Source organism: Dioscorea cayenensis, chromosome 12, assembly GCF_009730915.1.
Source record: "Dioscorea cayenensis subsp. rotundata cultivar TDr96_F1 chromosome 12, TDr96_F1_v2_PseudoChromosome.rev07_lg8_w22 25.fasta, whole genome shotgun sequence".
NCBI lineage: Eukaryota > Viridiplantae > Streptophyta > Magnoliopsida > Dioscoreales > Dioscoreaceae > Dioscorea > Dioscorea cayenensis.
In genome coordinates, this window is record NC_052482.1 from 20,303,479 (window position 1) to 20,319,140 (window position 15,662).

Sequence of the window (15,662 nt, forward strand, 5' to 3'; positions counted from 1 at the left end):
CAGATTAAAAAAATATAAAAAGCGGAAAAAAACAATACGGTGAAAAAGTGCAAAAAAACAGAAGATGCAGGATCATTAGATGACGATTCAATGGATTTCAAGGGAACAGGGAACATGTGCATAATGAAAATCTACAGATGTCGAGTGTCTCCTAAATATATATATATATATATATATATATATATTAAAATGTGCACAAACAACCCACAAACAAAAAACATTACCACTTACCTATTGCTGCGAGTGGCATATACATAAAACCCATGCCTAATTGGTTCATTAATACAAACCTTTTGATAGAAATAAAATGGAAACACGCCTATTGATTCACTCACTTGAAATAATAATAATAATAATAATAATAATAATAATAATAATAATAATGTTCTAAAATTTTCAATATAATATTTTAAAAAAATAAATATATTTCTCATAATATCTTTAATCACAGTAGCCAAAATCCTAATTATACATACTTCTTTGAAAGGAAGCTATATGAAGCTGCAATTTACAAATCTATTTGATTTCCTAGAGTATTAATTCATTAAGACACTAATTATGGAATTTCTTTTGTTTTCTTTTTGTTCTTGATAGAATCAAGGTAATGCAGCAAATGTTACAAATAGCAGGAGGCAGCAAAAGAACTAATGATATTCACAAATTAAAAAAAAAAAAAAAATACTAAAACTAAAAATTCGCTAGGGTCACGCACATAAGGTACAACAAAACTGTACCATTTTATGTTTTTCTCATTATAGGGAAATATTTCATTTATGATGGACATTCACTACAACTTTGCAGCATCACTGTCTGAATGAACACAAGAATTCTGGCAACAATTTGCAGCGGCTAAGGCTGTTGTTCCTTATAGCATTTCAACAGTCATCTAAATAAGCATATGAATTTACATCAGCTCAAACCGGGGGTGCGTTAGATACACAAGCCCTTCCCGTCAATTTCGGCTTACACCAGGGATGGCCATGGCCCTCCATATTTTTCTCACTTTTGTTTCTCCATTTCTATGAAATAATGTACAAAACTTATGGAACAACCACAGCTTGGTTGTAAATTGAGTCAAAAAAGAAGCACTCACCTGGTCAAGATGGAGGGCTATTGTAATTTGTTAGGCGAAGAAGAGCAGTTACAAACACACCAATTTCTGAAGGTTGACGGTATCGGAATGATCTTCATCAAGCTCAATGGTGGAACTAGGTGATTATGCATTGCAACTTTTTGTTCTTGTGTGTTGGGGGGGAAGAAGCTTTGACATTTGGTAGAAGGATGGTAATGCAAAAGCACAGGATCGGCGGCCATTCATGCAGACCGACAAGAAACACTCACTCCATGAAACCATCATCACATGGTTAATCTGAATCAGTGTCTATTGATAGGTAGAGGCGAGACTTAACAGAACGTTGCTGACGCTGGTGTGTGAAGAAGTTTTCTGATCTTTTGTGGTTTGAAGTAACATTATCTGTAAGGTTATTGTCCACGCTCTTCAGCAAAGACGCTGCAAAATAAAGATCAAATTTTAGAAGCATATACTATAATGGTACCACCAAAAAGAAAAGAGTAATTAATGCAAGAGAGACATCTGAGTTTTTCTCAGGTTGGGTTAAAACAAATAACTTTAGAACTTCAAAGCAAGAGAGTAATAGGTGAACATCAGCAGCAGGATGTTGAGCAAAAGGATGAGCATATAAAATATAACCATGGCAAGCAACAAGACTTCACACAACTACGTACATGTCAAATGCAAGTCCAAAGGGTTGCAATTAACTGCCTCAGAGCCCAGAACTAAGCCAAAAGACAGTGATCAAATCATTGGAAAGCTGGATACAATAGCTTATTTAACAACTATGAATCAACTCTAAATGCATTCAATGAAAATCATTACCAACATGCACTGGTAGATTAATATTAAAAATTTTCAATGTGTCAAGACTATAAGTTAAGATGAAAACAAAATAAACAAATAATTTCAGAGGTGAACAATAGCAAAGTTTGATAGCAAATCAATGACCAAGTACAAACTCTAAATATTATTTGCGGAGGATATTACTAACATGTGTGCAAAATTGATCATTCAAAACAAGTTGCAAACCTGTATTGGCTAATGTCTCCATCCTATCCTCCTCCATAGCAAAATCTTGTCTTGAATTCAATGCATTTGTAGGAACAATATCATTTTTACCACCTCCACCAGCAAGGCTAAGAGAGATCCAATCATCAGAACGTGCCCCATTTGGGAATTCAATATGATCACTCAGGTCAGCTTGCATAGGAACACCAGCTGGACCACTAGGAAGAAAAATCTGCAAGGAAGGGTCATCATTACCGAATGCTAAAGGATTATCAACTAGTGTTCCATTCAATTCTGAATTAGAACGACTAGTTGGGAGGTCCCTGATTCGTGAAGTTTCCCCCAATGCACCATCTGATGCCAAAGTGTGGCCATTCATTGGTGTGCAACCAAAACTGTGCCCATCGGCCAAAGCAGCTGGTACATCAGTTTCTGTGTCAAAAAGCTGGAAGCCATTTCCAGCCTGAGAACCTGGTTGCAATGGCCAGGGTGGCATCTCAAAATCCTCTACTCCATTGCTAAAGAGACGAAGACAAGATGTACCACTTGTCCCGAGACCGAGATCTCCTTGCATCCCTTCTGAAATTCCAGCTTGATTGGCAGAAAAGGTAATGCCATTGGTTCCCACTGGACCAGTCTCATATCCATTTTCAGGAGAAATAAGTGTGATATTATCCTCATCAGAATCACTAAGGACAATGACGTCTGCATCTTTGGATGGTGCAACAGGGATTCTATTAACATCATACTGTGCATCAAAACTAACAGGAAAAGAATTTTGCTCAAGCCCATTGTTAAAAGGAGAAAAGTCAAAAGGCCCCCCACCCTCTTGATTAACACTGGGATCTTCACCGTCCCTGTAGCTCCCAGTGGCACTGCTACTCATTGCTATAACATTCTGGCGAGGATTATCATATTGTTCTACCAGATGATTTCCAGGAGAGTTGCTTAACTCTTCAGGCTTACTGACCTCCCAAATTCCATTGCGGTTTTTCTTGATTCCTAATTTCAAACCTGTATGACCTTCAGAAGTGCCTTCCTGTTTAATTGCCTTAAAGACCTCCAGTTTAGGTTTAACTTCTGCAGTCGCCGGAGGACAAAGAGAGCCATCAGGTAGATGCCACTGAGCAAGAACCCTTGATTCACCCTCACTCTTTGCACGCCAGGAACCATCAGGCTTCACATCAATCTCAGTCACATCTTCACCACAATTTCGCATCTATATTCAACATGACAAAATGAAAATGTAACAATATCACCAGCCAATCAAGAAAGAAATGAAGCTAAAATACTATTAGATGATACCTACCAATGAAGTAATACGGTTGAAATATGGATCAATGATGATGTTCTCTAGAGAATAGTTCTTCAGGCAAATTGGACATTGCCACTGCACAAAGGAAAGCTCATGGTCATATGAAGCCAGGACAAGAACAAACTCAAAGAACGGGGACGATGCTCACTTTACGAGAACGCTGATTCATTTCAATGAAAGTTTCCAAGTCAAAACACCCCATGTGAACACAAGGCTTGAATCTACCAGCAGTCTTGATTCGAGACCCACTCATCTACAAGCACAACATGAGAATTGGAGCAAACCACAAGTAACATACAAAACTAGCTTGCCTCTGCCCACATAATAATTCTTCTTCAAGTAGTAAGATTCTTAATCCAAAGAGAAAAATTTTCAAATTATATGCAATGATTCCAGGGAGTGAAATGTTGTAATTAAGGTCAGAAAATAAAGCAAAAAAGAATAGAACCCCAGAATGCAACTAATGCTCAACCAAGCAATAGTTAGGCACCATAATAAACAAAGCTGTTAGTCATCTGTGTACTACTATGTATAGTGGCTATTAATATCACTTACAGGGCAGCGAAGATTGACTGTGACTGAATCAGCAACAACTTCTATGTCACTGTCACTGTCTGCATCCTCTTTGGTAGTTCCACCGCCGATGCACCGGCAAACACGAGCAAGGGCCTCCTCAAAGCGCTCCCCATTTGCTTCACTGGGTATCATGTTTAGAACCTAAACATAGACATAAGCATAATCAAAATATATAGCGGTCAAAGCAAAGAGTAGTAAAGTACCCACACTTCCATATTACATAGCCCTAGGAATTAATCCGGTAAACAGAGCTAACACTTAATAGATAGCATCCATCATCAAAATGCATTTCTAACTGAGGTTTCTAACCACATGTCAGGATTGTGACAGAAATTTTTGAATGCTATAATAGAAGTTCAGAACCTGAAATCTTCAACATCAGATATAAGCACCAAGCCTTGACTGTTGCTTGGAGATAATTAAAAACATTAACATATCAACCCACAGAACTACTAACAAGTTGGCCCAAGTAAAGAAAAAAAGAAATGAATCAGAACACAAAGACAACACTCTTCAAACTAACAAAAAATTGGTAGTCAGTCCAGATGCTAATGCAGGCATACCAAAAGCATTACCAAACACCAAGTGTTACAAAATGTTTCCCAATGGGATGCTAATATCCTCATAACATGAAAATTATTCCAAATATTGAGGAGCATTATACCATCCAGTAACCATTAATTTTTGAACTGTATCCTAAGAACATCCATCATTCATCAGCAACCTCAAGCTACATGATTTAGCCAATAAATAAATAAAATCCGAAAATATCATTCACTTAAATGAGTCTCTCCAAGATCATGTAATAAATAAATTAAATCACCTGCTGTTTTGTCCGCTTCTTAGCAATTCTGATCCCTAAACAAAATACACGAGGATCGCAACTTGATAATAGAATCTTGTTAATTCCTTCACGACTGCATGTTGTGATCTGTAAGTAGTTAAAAAGCAAGATGGCACATTAAGAATAAAACTTATAAGATCGTATTTACTAGCTGTGAGACGATTGTTGAAAGCCATGCGCAAAGCAAAAGCATTGATGCCAACATAACAATCATGACAAAAGCAATAGGCATCACTTGGAATATGACTTGGGAGTTTTTAGTATTATTAAATATCAAGCAATACAAGTTATTTCCGAAGTGTTCAAAACTTTGTAATATGAAAGATATATGTTAACAATGAACTTAGAAGTTAAACTACAAATAGTTCAGCCAAGCCACCAACATGGTATGAATATACTGATTTCATCATAACAACTCATGCCTCATATCCCCAATTAACTAAATTCCTGGTTCCCTTCAAACTAAATCTATATATTGGAAAATTAATGCTATATAATAAATAATTGTATATAATTTTGAAATACTATGTTATAAAGGAAATATATTTGATATTTCTTATTTACTTGGTCCTAGGAATGAGCCCAGCACAGTCTTACTAAATTACACACACAGAGGATAAGAAAGAACTCACCGTTGCACCATCATCACGGCCATTGATTCCTAGCATCTGTGATCCAGGCCTATTGGTAGTTCTGACTGAGTTAGCTGGTCATTGAATCACATGTTATAACAATTTGTAAGAAATATTGGAATGAATGGGGGATGAACTGTATGAACAACAAAATTCTGGCATGATTAACTAGATAGAAAAGATTTCAATAGAAAGAGAGAGAGAGAGAGAGAGAGAGAGAGAGAGAGAGACTGTGTGTGTGCGCGCGTGTGCACACACACACACAAACTAAATACTGTTGATGTCTTCCAAGCTACTCCTTCGATAAAAAAAGGAATCAATCCTGACAGTGTGAAGGAGCCAGATGCAAATACAATAGCAAAACAGCAACTTCCCTCATTTAAGAAAAGGTGGCTCTTTCTGAGAAAATTATTTAATATTTTGTTGCTCAATCGTATATGTTTCAAGATGAACACATCAATAATAAAAGTTCAAACAACAAAAGCAGGATTGAATTCTTTAATTTTAATATCATTGAGCTTGATGTATTCAGCTTTGTCCCTACTAACAATTTTAGACCTTTCTCAAATTTATTTATTCTCACTTCATCTTGACCTATCCAGAAGCACAGCAAAATTGAAGGAGCCAAAAGCTCCCCCTACCATGACTCTAACCACCAATATATACAGAATATGTGATCAAGAGAAAGAACAAGAACATATATTTGAATAATCCAAGTAACAACTAACAAGGCAACTTTTTAAACCTGTAACAAGGATTTAAAAATGAACATAGCATTAAAATTTTCACTCACATGAACCAATAAGACTAAAGAGGGAACCTCCCCTTACCATTGACTTGCAGTTCAGTGTACTGTGGCCACTGCATTCTGAATGGAACTTTATCATTTAGAAGAATACACCATATCTGCATGATAAAAGGCCAGTTTACAACAAAAGAAAGAAAAATAAAATATAACATTTGTATATATATACCCTGCTGAACCAAAAAAGACTGTTAAGAGATGACATTCAAACAGCAAGATTAGAATAATCCAGAGAAAACTTATTCAGAGAAAACAAAAAAATGTTTAAAATCAATAAGATGAACTTTGAAAATGATGCTGAAAATAGCCTGAAATAATGTATGGTTCAAGGTTACCTACAGACATTGTATAAAATCAAACAAGGTTACTATAGATATAAAATTATACATTCTGGAAATGGAGTAGGTCATACAGAGAACAGTGTCAAAGTGGAAATAACAGTGCAAAGCTAGTTGAACAAATCACACCAAACGTAAATCTATCTAGTAATGTGAGAAACCTAGAAATCAAAAGATGCTTAGCAAGTCGAGAACAGAAAGACGATTGTCCACTAAATATGAGTATGCCTTAATGCGATATTTTAATGAAGCTTGCCTAAATTTGTATTCTATTTCTTTTTTTTTTAATATTGTTAAAACTATTTCAAACTTTCAAATGAACAAACAAAAAAAATTTCCTTAAGAACATAACTAGTTCTTCCTAGTTCTAAATTCAGCACAAAGGCAGAAGTGTGCCCCAATTTAAGAGTTTCCAGGAAGTACCACATTTTAAAGTTTTAACATGCACCTGAAAATGAGGACATTAAAATAGGAAATACATAGGGCACTAGTGTGTTCTGCTGAAACTTGCAGAGCATATGCATTATTAAACTAAAACTAGCACGCACTGTAGCTAGCAATAACTTCAAGCAGAAATATAAAATCTTGCCACCTCAAAATGATGATCTATGAAGGACACCAACCTGAAGATCAAATTCACTTCTCTGTAGCATCTCTCTTTCCACTCTTGTCAAATTAAATGTTCTCTCCGTAGTTTGTATTATACTTGTTCTGGAAAATAATTTCAGTGACTTAATCAAGAGAAAACAAAAAATTCACTAAAATAAAAGCACAAGATAACTGAAATAAGCACACACAGCACCACTATATGGTAGAATTTATTTATCCAGGATATATCAGTTCCCATCCCAACCAAATCATTCTAATTTCATGATCATGGCACAAAACAAACTCTGAAGTGCGTCTAGTACTATAGATATACAAGGTAGCCCAAATAATAAAAAAAAAATCAACAAGAATTTAATAAAATTATAGCAGTTTCCAAGAGAGTCAAAGAAATGGATATCCACATGAACATGACATTTTCCACTTAACAATTGACTGAATATGAAAGAGAATGAACTCACGCAGTCAGATTGCAACAGGAGAGTCGCACTGGGTAAGATCATAACTATAGTTAATAGGAAGAAAAGGATCACGAAAAATACTAACAAAAACTAGGATGACTAAAGGTCAAAAACAAATATAAAGGGCCTGAGATAAAGTAGATGTTGTCTCAACATGTAGAACATAATAGGTCATCCCACAAACATCATGACCTATCAACAATGCTCAAAGTTAATAAAATGATCATACAACAGCTACAAAGAACTAAGACCCCACTATGGAAGAGAATTTTGAAAAAGCTAAACATAACAGACTTTCTAATTTTAAATGCTATGGCAGAAAAAAGATTCAGTGCCACAAATCAATATAGCACTTTGATGCTATGGTTCAGGGTTTGAAAAGTCCATATGACTAGCACCTTGCTAATTTCTTCTTTTGCATAATTGTGTCTAAGATGGTGATAATCCAATAATGTAACAAAATAGTCTCATAAATGTAACTTTCTCCACAGGTAGTTGCCCTCACAAAATAAAAATGTATGCCATATGCCACACATTTGTTTGCCTGACCAAGAAACTTAAATTACTCAGTTATGGCGTGCAAGGGTTATAAACCAAAAAATAATGTTTCTGAGTACAGAGATGTGATACATATAATGCCAACAAATGCCTCGATTACAGTTTAAAAAAAACAACACAATAAATAATTTTAAAACATAGAATGAGAACTTTGGGTTTCAAGATGGCACTCACCCATCTGCAGCCACACCACAAGCTGACAACTTCATGGGAAGCAATGGATGAGACATTGTCACCCAAAATCTGTACGAAGTAAAATATACTATAATTCAAGAAATTTCAAAACTCCAATAGTAAGGACTAAAAAAGGAAATAGTAAATAATTCAAGAAAATATTTCCCACCCATAGATAAGAAGCAAACAGGAGACAAACGCAATTTTCATATGTTAGAACAAAAGGGAAAATCTGAAGGACCTAAATCTTCACATAATAAATGGAAAAGTTCTGTCTTTTCCTACAGATTGTAGTCATAAAACTACAGAAAGGTTAACCTGCATCTGAGTAATAGGTTCAACTCACAACAATGCAGCTTGTCATTTAAGGTAGCGTTTGGTTGGATGTAATTCTAAATGTAGTGGATTTCTAGTTACAATGTAACTGGAAATACTTGGCTTTCAAAATACAATGCAGTCAAATCTTGTGTTTGGTTGGATGTAACTGGAATTAATGTATGGATATGTCTGCGTATATGCATATATACATATACATATATGTATATATTTGTGTATATATACATATATATTTATATATATACATATATATGTGTATTTATATATGTAAACATACTATATATAGGTATATCTAGGGAATGTATACACATACATGTATGTATATGTATGTGCATACATATATGTGTATATATGTATATGTGTATGTGTATATGTATAGATTTATGTATATATATATGTATGTATGTATGTATATGTGTGTGTATACATATACATATGTGTATATATGTATATGTGTATGTGTATATGTATATGTGTATATATGTATATGTATATGTGTATGCGTATATGTGTATGTATGTGTATATATGTATACGTATATGTATAGATTTCTGTATATATGTGTATATATACATATGCATATATACTGATTTTGAACTCCCGGGATTTGGTTTTACGGTCATTTTGACCGTAAACCAAAATCCCTCAATGATGGGATTTCAAAAGCACATGAAAAATGAAATACATCAAAACAAACACCGGATTTTAAAAAAGTAAGGGATTTGGAGTTACATGTAACTCCAAATCCCTTGAAACAAACACTACCTAAGAGCACATGAAATGGCAGACAGTAACACCACAAAACATTGATAAGGATAAGGATGGAACTGGCATGAAAATCAAACACTACAAGGTACTATAAAAAAGGCAGCAACAGAGTCAAGGGCTTCTTGTAAATTCACGGGGTTATATAACATGATGCTGCAGAAAATAGCCAAGAGAAACAAAAAGGCGCCTGGGCATACAGATAACTAACACTAAGACATAGATAAATGACACTTACGGGTCTGCCCTGTTAATTCGGCATATTTCACAATAAAAACTGGTTGGGGGGGCAGGCAAGACGCCATCCATTGGTTTCTCAGGAATTATGACACAACCAACATGTTGCCAAGTTGAGCAGCGTAGATCTTCACACTGCAATAGTAAATGCCACCAATAAGAAAAGACAAAATATAACATTACAACAGGGAATTAACAGGATGACATAAGACTTGAAGGGAATGATTATCACAAACAAATGCCTTAAATGATCGTGAAAGAAGAAAGAGACATGTAAAAAAACAACAATTTCATTGTTAATTTCAATCTCAAAATGTTCCAGGGATCATGAGCTACGTCCAGACCTGCATAATTGACTGAACTTCCATAATAATTTTACAAAAAAGCTGCAAAAACTCTTGGAATTCTACCTTAATAGTTGACTCCGTCGTCAATGAACTGCCACATAGACACCGAAACTTTTCCATCGGGTATGAGTCATCCACTTCCTGATTAGGCTTTGTGTGATTAAAATCTGAGCCACTGTTGCTCCTAGTTGCTAAATCAGTAGCACCAGGAGATTGCATTTTTCTGCAAGAAAAAAAATAACAAAACAAAGCCACAGAGAACAGATGTTAACAGAAACTTGAAGAATGCATACATACTTTAAATAAAGAATTACAAAAACTATAACAATTGTGAAAATACCTATAAGTATCATCAATTATCTTTGCCACTCCTTCTTTCCCTATAGAACTTCTCCTCCCCCAAAGTTGTGCTTTGGAAACTGCCAAGTAGAACACACAAGAGTGAGGCAAAAGAATAATTTGAAAATGGAGTATTGCAAGAAATTTAGAAATTAAAACAACACATTCCTAGAATATAAATCACATAGTTTGTGAAAGAAACAGGGGCAATTTTAAGCTATTACGAGTCAAATTCGTCATGAAAATTTCCTGTTAACTAGCAGGTCAAGAAAATATACAAGCGGCGTACAAATGTGCATTTGCCTAAATGTACATTAATGTATCTAACTGTGAGGATCTTGTAAGAATCGAGGTCCATCAACATATCAGGCATGGCAAAGTAGAACTTGACTCAACACAATCAACATTGAACCACTGCCAAGAATGGCTTAAAAGAAAAACTAAAATTAAACAAGATAAAATAAAAAAAATAAAAAAAGGCATCCTTGGATGATTATTAATATTATGAGCATGCATCCAAACTTGTGCTAAAAATGCACTCGTTAAAAAATTTTGACTATGTCATAAAGGAATAACCATGAATGCTCACACATGAATATATTCATTTAGGCATCACCGCAAAACATGCATAACAGAAGTGTGGAAGGTTGGATTTTAAAATTATTTAGCAAAAACTTTACAAACTGATATGTTTGATCTTAGTCTATCTAGTTTTTAGCTCTTTATAAAACAACATGAAAGAGAAAGATTCATGCATCCAACCCCAAATAGTTGGAACTAACCTCAAGTCATAGCGTTCATAAATAGCTTTTTATTCCTATTGAAAATCTAAGTTGTACTTCACACGCAACCCAATCCACACCACCTACACATGTAGCAAGTGTTGGGTAGCTTATGTCAATAGTCGTACGTTAAAGTCCCGATTTTCCATAATTTTTTAAATCTATAGGCCATTTTCTAATATTGGATGAAACTCCAACAGAGGAAGGCTCATGCCCAGTCCTTGCCACCATCTATGCTGAAAGAGAAAGATTCATGCATCCAACCCCAAATAGTTGGAACTAACCTCAAGTCATAGTGTTCATAAATAGCTTTTTATTCCTATTGAAAATCTAAGTTGTACTTCACACGCAACCCAATCCACACCACCTGCACATGTAGCAAGTGCTGGGTAGCTTATGTCAATAGCCGTATGTTAAAGTCCCGATTTTCCATAATTTTTAAATCTATAGGCCATTTTCTAATATTGGATGAAACTCCAACAGAGGAAGGCCCATGCCCAGTCCTTGCCACCATCTATGCTTCCTACCAAGAGCTCTTTGGACACACTTTGCTAAGGATGGCCACTCCAGCTAAAGCCAGTCTCCACTCTCAAGTCTCAAACAATCTACTTCCATCTCTTCCATCACTCCCTGACATCCCAGGCCGCCCATTCTCACCATCCATCTCCCTCCTACACTCACATCACCAAAAGCCATAGTGCACTTCACATCACTTCTCTGTTCCACGCACAAAAAACTACACAAAGTTCAGATGTTGAAGTCTCAAAACACCATATCACCATATCTCCATCCTATGGATAGGCCCTGTTTCTCTTCCTTTTAACTCATGCATCGTTATAGTGATGGAAAATGATGGGCATCCAATGTGTATGGCACTTGACTAGGTGGAAGGAAGCAAATGGCCGAAAGCAAAAACATGAAAAATGTAAGCAACTGATCCTTCACAAGCATAACCAACCGCGAGGAGTTAATAAAAGTTGATGGAGATCCTAACGACGGCAGCGTCTGCTAAGTTCACATGGTTGGTGTGCGATCAATGCATTCAAGTAGAAATGATAATTAGATAATGTTACTTTCAAATCCATACAAACCAATTTACTTATCCCAAGAAACTGTTATTTAGATACGACAAAATTTTGGTTTACTAGGATGCATCGGTAAAATTTTAGTGTCACAGGGATGCATTTGGAAAAATTTAGTCCTCAGATGCATTAGGAAATTTTTAATGTTAAATAAGAAAGTCATAGATTTCCTCAGATGCATAAATCGAGTAAAATTTAGGTATAACAAGGTGATAGGTGGATAACATATTGCAATCACTGTTATATCTTCTTTAGCTTTAGCTTTGATATTTATAAACAAGAGAATTTTGGATTTAGCCTATCGGTCCATTTTCATTTGTCTTCTGATTTCTAATCTCGATTTTCTATTTTTTTTTTAATGCACCTTATCTTTTCCTTATCTTTTAAGCTTCATAAATTTTTTTTTGTCATGTTTTTAAATAAATTACTCCTTATCTTATTTATTTACTTTTAATCCTAATTATTTTTTGAATTTTTCATATTCTAAGAATTTTATTTTGCTTTAATTTAAATCTTATTATTCTGAGTTTTACCAACAATGTGCTTTACTTGTCCATCTATGCATATTCATGTGTACATATATACATGTAACACTAAATTTTAAGCCTTGCCAGCCCAAACTCGATCACAGCATAAAACAAAACAATTTTCCTAATGGTACAAAACCGTGAATAGCCACTCAAGTAAAACATAGGATTATACTAAATTTATAAAGAAATCACTAAAATATCAACCCAATGATCATAGTTGCAAAAATTATTTTTCTGCTCTGATTCGTGTACCAAAGCTTCTAAACAGATGAAACACAAAAACAATTTTAAGTGAGTAAAAATACAAAAATACAGACAAAAATGTTTATAGAAGTGCTTGTCATGTCAGGGCAAGGAGTAGCCAAACCAGTACCTTGTTCATCTGAAAGCACCGCCAAGATCCTATCCACAAGGTCCTATAAAAAATTCAAAGCAACAAGATAGTAGGTTAAGGAGACTAAAAGTGCCATACGCAAAAAGCAAACAACGGCAAAATATCATATTATCAATGGAGACACAAGAATTTTGACTACTAACCTGCTTTTTTCCTTGCTTTGCAAGACCAAGCTGACCCAGAACATCTTTGAGCTCTTTTATCCTAAAGTAAGCCAACTTGTCCTGAAGTAAAAGTATTTGAAATCAACAATTTAATAGGTTTTGCTAAATTAGCCTCTACCAAATGCATGCAGCATAAGTCAATTGATAGAGCATCTTCTCATTAGCATTAAAATAGTTCACAAGAAACATATGATGAGTGCATCTTCAAGGTTTCTGCAAAATGATCTTCTGTCACAAAACATGAAGAACACAAGAGCCTTTAGGCGCACCATGCCCTCCACCCACTCACAAACTCAAAAAAATAAATAAAAGGCACAAGCTACCAAGATTATCTCCAATAAAGCATCGATCAAAATTCATAGAACGAGGGCATAAACATTTCCATCAGGCCATACCAAAAAACTGGTGGCCCTATGATAATACAAAGTTAATCGCTGAAGAGATGTACAGCGGCACAGCATCTAAAAAACAAGAGCGCCATCCCTATGTAAATATCTATATTTTGGTCATGGGCATGTGTCTAACCCTCCGCATGAAGCCGCATTCATGTTTAAGTGATGCACACATGAATGGCTATATTGTGATATGCAGGTATAATAACTCAAAAATAAAAAATGCAGTCTTGTAGGAAAAATTCAGTGCTCAAAGTTGGTAATGTGTGCCTTAAAAAGAACCGAAAAAGTACATCTGAGGGAAAATTGTGAAAACAGATGCGTGCACAATCCATTTTCCCGTAGAATGCCTAGTGACGGCCCATTAAAAATGAACATCTTGGTTGAAAAAAAAAAAAAATTCAGCATCCCAAACTGATCGCCTACTGCTGGAAAAATACATATATAAAGATCATTTTTTTGGGATTCAATTATTTGGGCAAGGGAATATCTTGTGCCAATAACACCTTGTCTATGGATTCAAATGCCATATCTCCAACATTGCAGTTAGGATCTAAACTCCTAGTCAATCAAGACCAGGGATGCAGCTGCACAACGCCCTAAACGACTAAAAAAACTATGGAACCACCAAAATGATAATTCCAAGAATTCAACCAAAAGGAAAAAAAAAACTCAAATGGTTAAGAAAAAGAAAACCAGTCATTGTCACCAAAAACAGAACAAGAGAATGCAAAACCCTAATATACACATCTCGAATTCAAATTTATTCAATAGTCAGACAACTCCGATTGATATCACAATCCAAATTTATCATCCAAACAAACCACGCCAACAACCAATCAAAGCAAGAAATGAAGAAAAAAAAAAATCGCTACCTTGCAACCAGACACCAAATCGACCGCCGCCATCTCCCCCGCCACCGTCACCGCGACAGCAAACCAAACAACACCGCCGCGATGTACCAAAACCAGTTCTCGACCAAACCCAATCCCAACCCAAATTCCTCAAAATACAGCCGTAAAACAACGAAACAAATCAAAATCTACAACCCTACGAACCCCTCATCACCAAATCGGAAGAAAATACAATCGAAATCCGGATAAAGAGCTCCAAAAAAACCCTAAAATTGGAACATCGGGGAACACGGAAAGGGGGATCACCGATCAGGGAAAAAGGATTGGAAACCCTATAAATCCTTCAAGAGAGAGAGAGAGGATTGAGGATTGGGGAGGTGGAACTGCAGCCCTTCTTCTCGCCGGCGTGGGTAGGGCTTTCCCAGTTTCTCTCCAATGGATTCGCTTGCGTTGATGGGTTGTGCTCTCTTTTTCCTTCTCTTCCGAGCTTTAGAAAAGCACTACTCTCGGACGTATATCGAGGGATTTAAATCTGGTTTGTTCCACCCTTTTAAATCCGCGCCATGTCCGCATAATTGCGTATCTTCTCAGCACTAACGCCGTTAAATGCACCGTTAGTCCATTTTCCCTTTTTTATTTTTTCCTATTTTATTTTTTTTATATTTTTCCCTTTTTTTTTATTTTTCTATAATTAAATTTGACTTGAGTATTAACTTTATATCTATGCTGATTAGAGTATATTTTTTGTTCACATTTTGTTAAAAAACATATTTATTTGACTTTGTTTGATAAATAATTAAATTTAATTATTGAAAAAAAATGAATTTTATCAAATGAATTTTCCATGCCATGAAAATATATTTAATTTGACATTTGAAATATTAATTTTGGTTCACAAAATGATATGTTTGTGTTTATGAGTTTCTCTTTTTAATGACTTTAAGAATTTCAATGTTTTTGTTTTGTTGATTTTTTCAAATTTAGATTATTAATTAAGTCATAAATAAAAAACATTGTATCACAAATAAATAAATTGAATTTATGGATT

The 15,662-nt window shown here is 35.1% G+C and overlaps 1 protein-coding gene across 2 annotated transcripts; it reads right to left on the minus strand.

The window, feature by feature from the left end:
- Positions 1 to 713: 713 nt before the first annotated feature.
- Positions 714 to 15,112, minus strand: LOC120274104 (E3 SUMO-protein ligase SIZ1). 2 transcript variants are annotated; one of them, XR_005540699.1, is made up of 17 exons: positions 14,636 to 15,112; positions 13,348 to 13,428; positions 13,184 to 13,226; positions 10,418 to 10,496; positions 10,141 to 10,300; positions 9,732 to 9,865; positions 8,393 to 8,461; positions 7,217 to 7,304; positions 6,281 to 6,356; positions 5,451 to 5,524; positions 4,798 to 4,905; positions 3,954 to 4,115; positions 3,547 to 3,651; positions 3,393 to 3,473; positions 2,105 to 3,302; positions 1,094 to 1,510; positions 714 to 1,019 (listed from the first exon to the last, which is right to left on the minus strand). XR_005540699.1 is itself a non-coding variant. In XM_039280859.1 (16 exons), the coding sequence occupies exons 1-16, from the start codon at positions 14,666 to 14,668 to the stop codon at positions 1,365 to 1,367; spliced, it is 2,637 nt and encodes an 878-aa protein (XP_039136793.1). In that variant the 5' UTR covers positions 14,669 to 15,112; the 3' UTR covers positions 714 to 1,364. The 2 variants fall into 2 exon arrangements, 1 of the variants encoding a protein (XP_039136793.1); XM_039280859.1 differs by having other exon boundaries at positions 714 to 1,510.
- Positions 15,113 to 15,662: the final 550 nt, after the last annotated feature.

Excerpts from the sequence above, each read along its gene's own strand:
- LOC120274104 (XM_039280859.1), bottom strand. The coding sequence starts at position 14,668 with ATGGCGGCGGTCGATTTGGTGTCTGGTTGCAAG. Across the intron at positions 3,652-3,953 it reads CAGTCAATCTTCGCTGCCCT|ATGAGTGGGTCTCGAATCAA; the intron begins GTAAGTGATATT and ends TTGTGCTTGTAG. Across the intron at positions 1,511-2,104 it reads GGAGACATTAGCCAATACAG|CGTCTTTGCTGAAGAGCGTG; the intron begins GTTTGCAACTTG and ends TTTATTTTGCAG.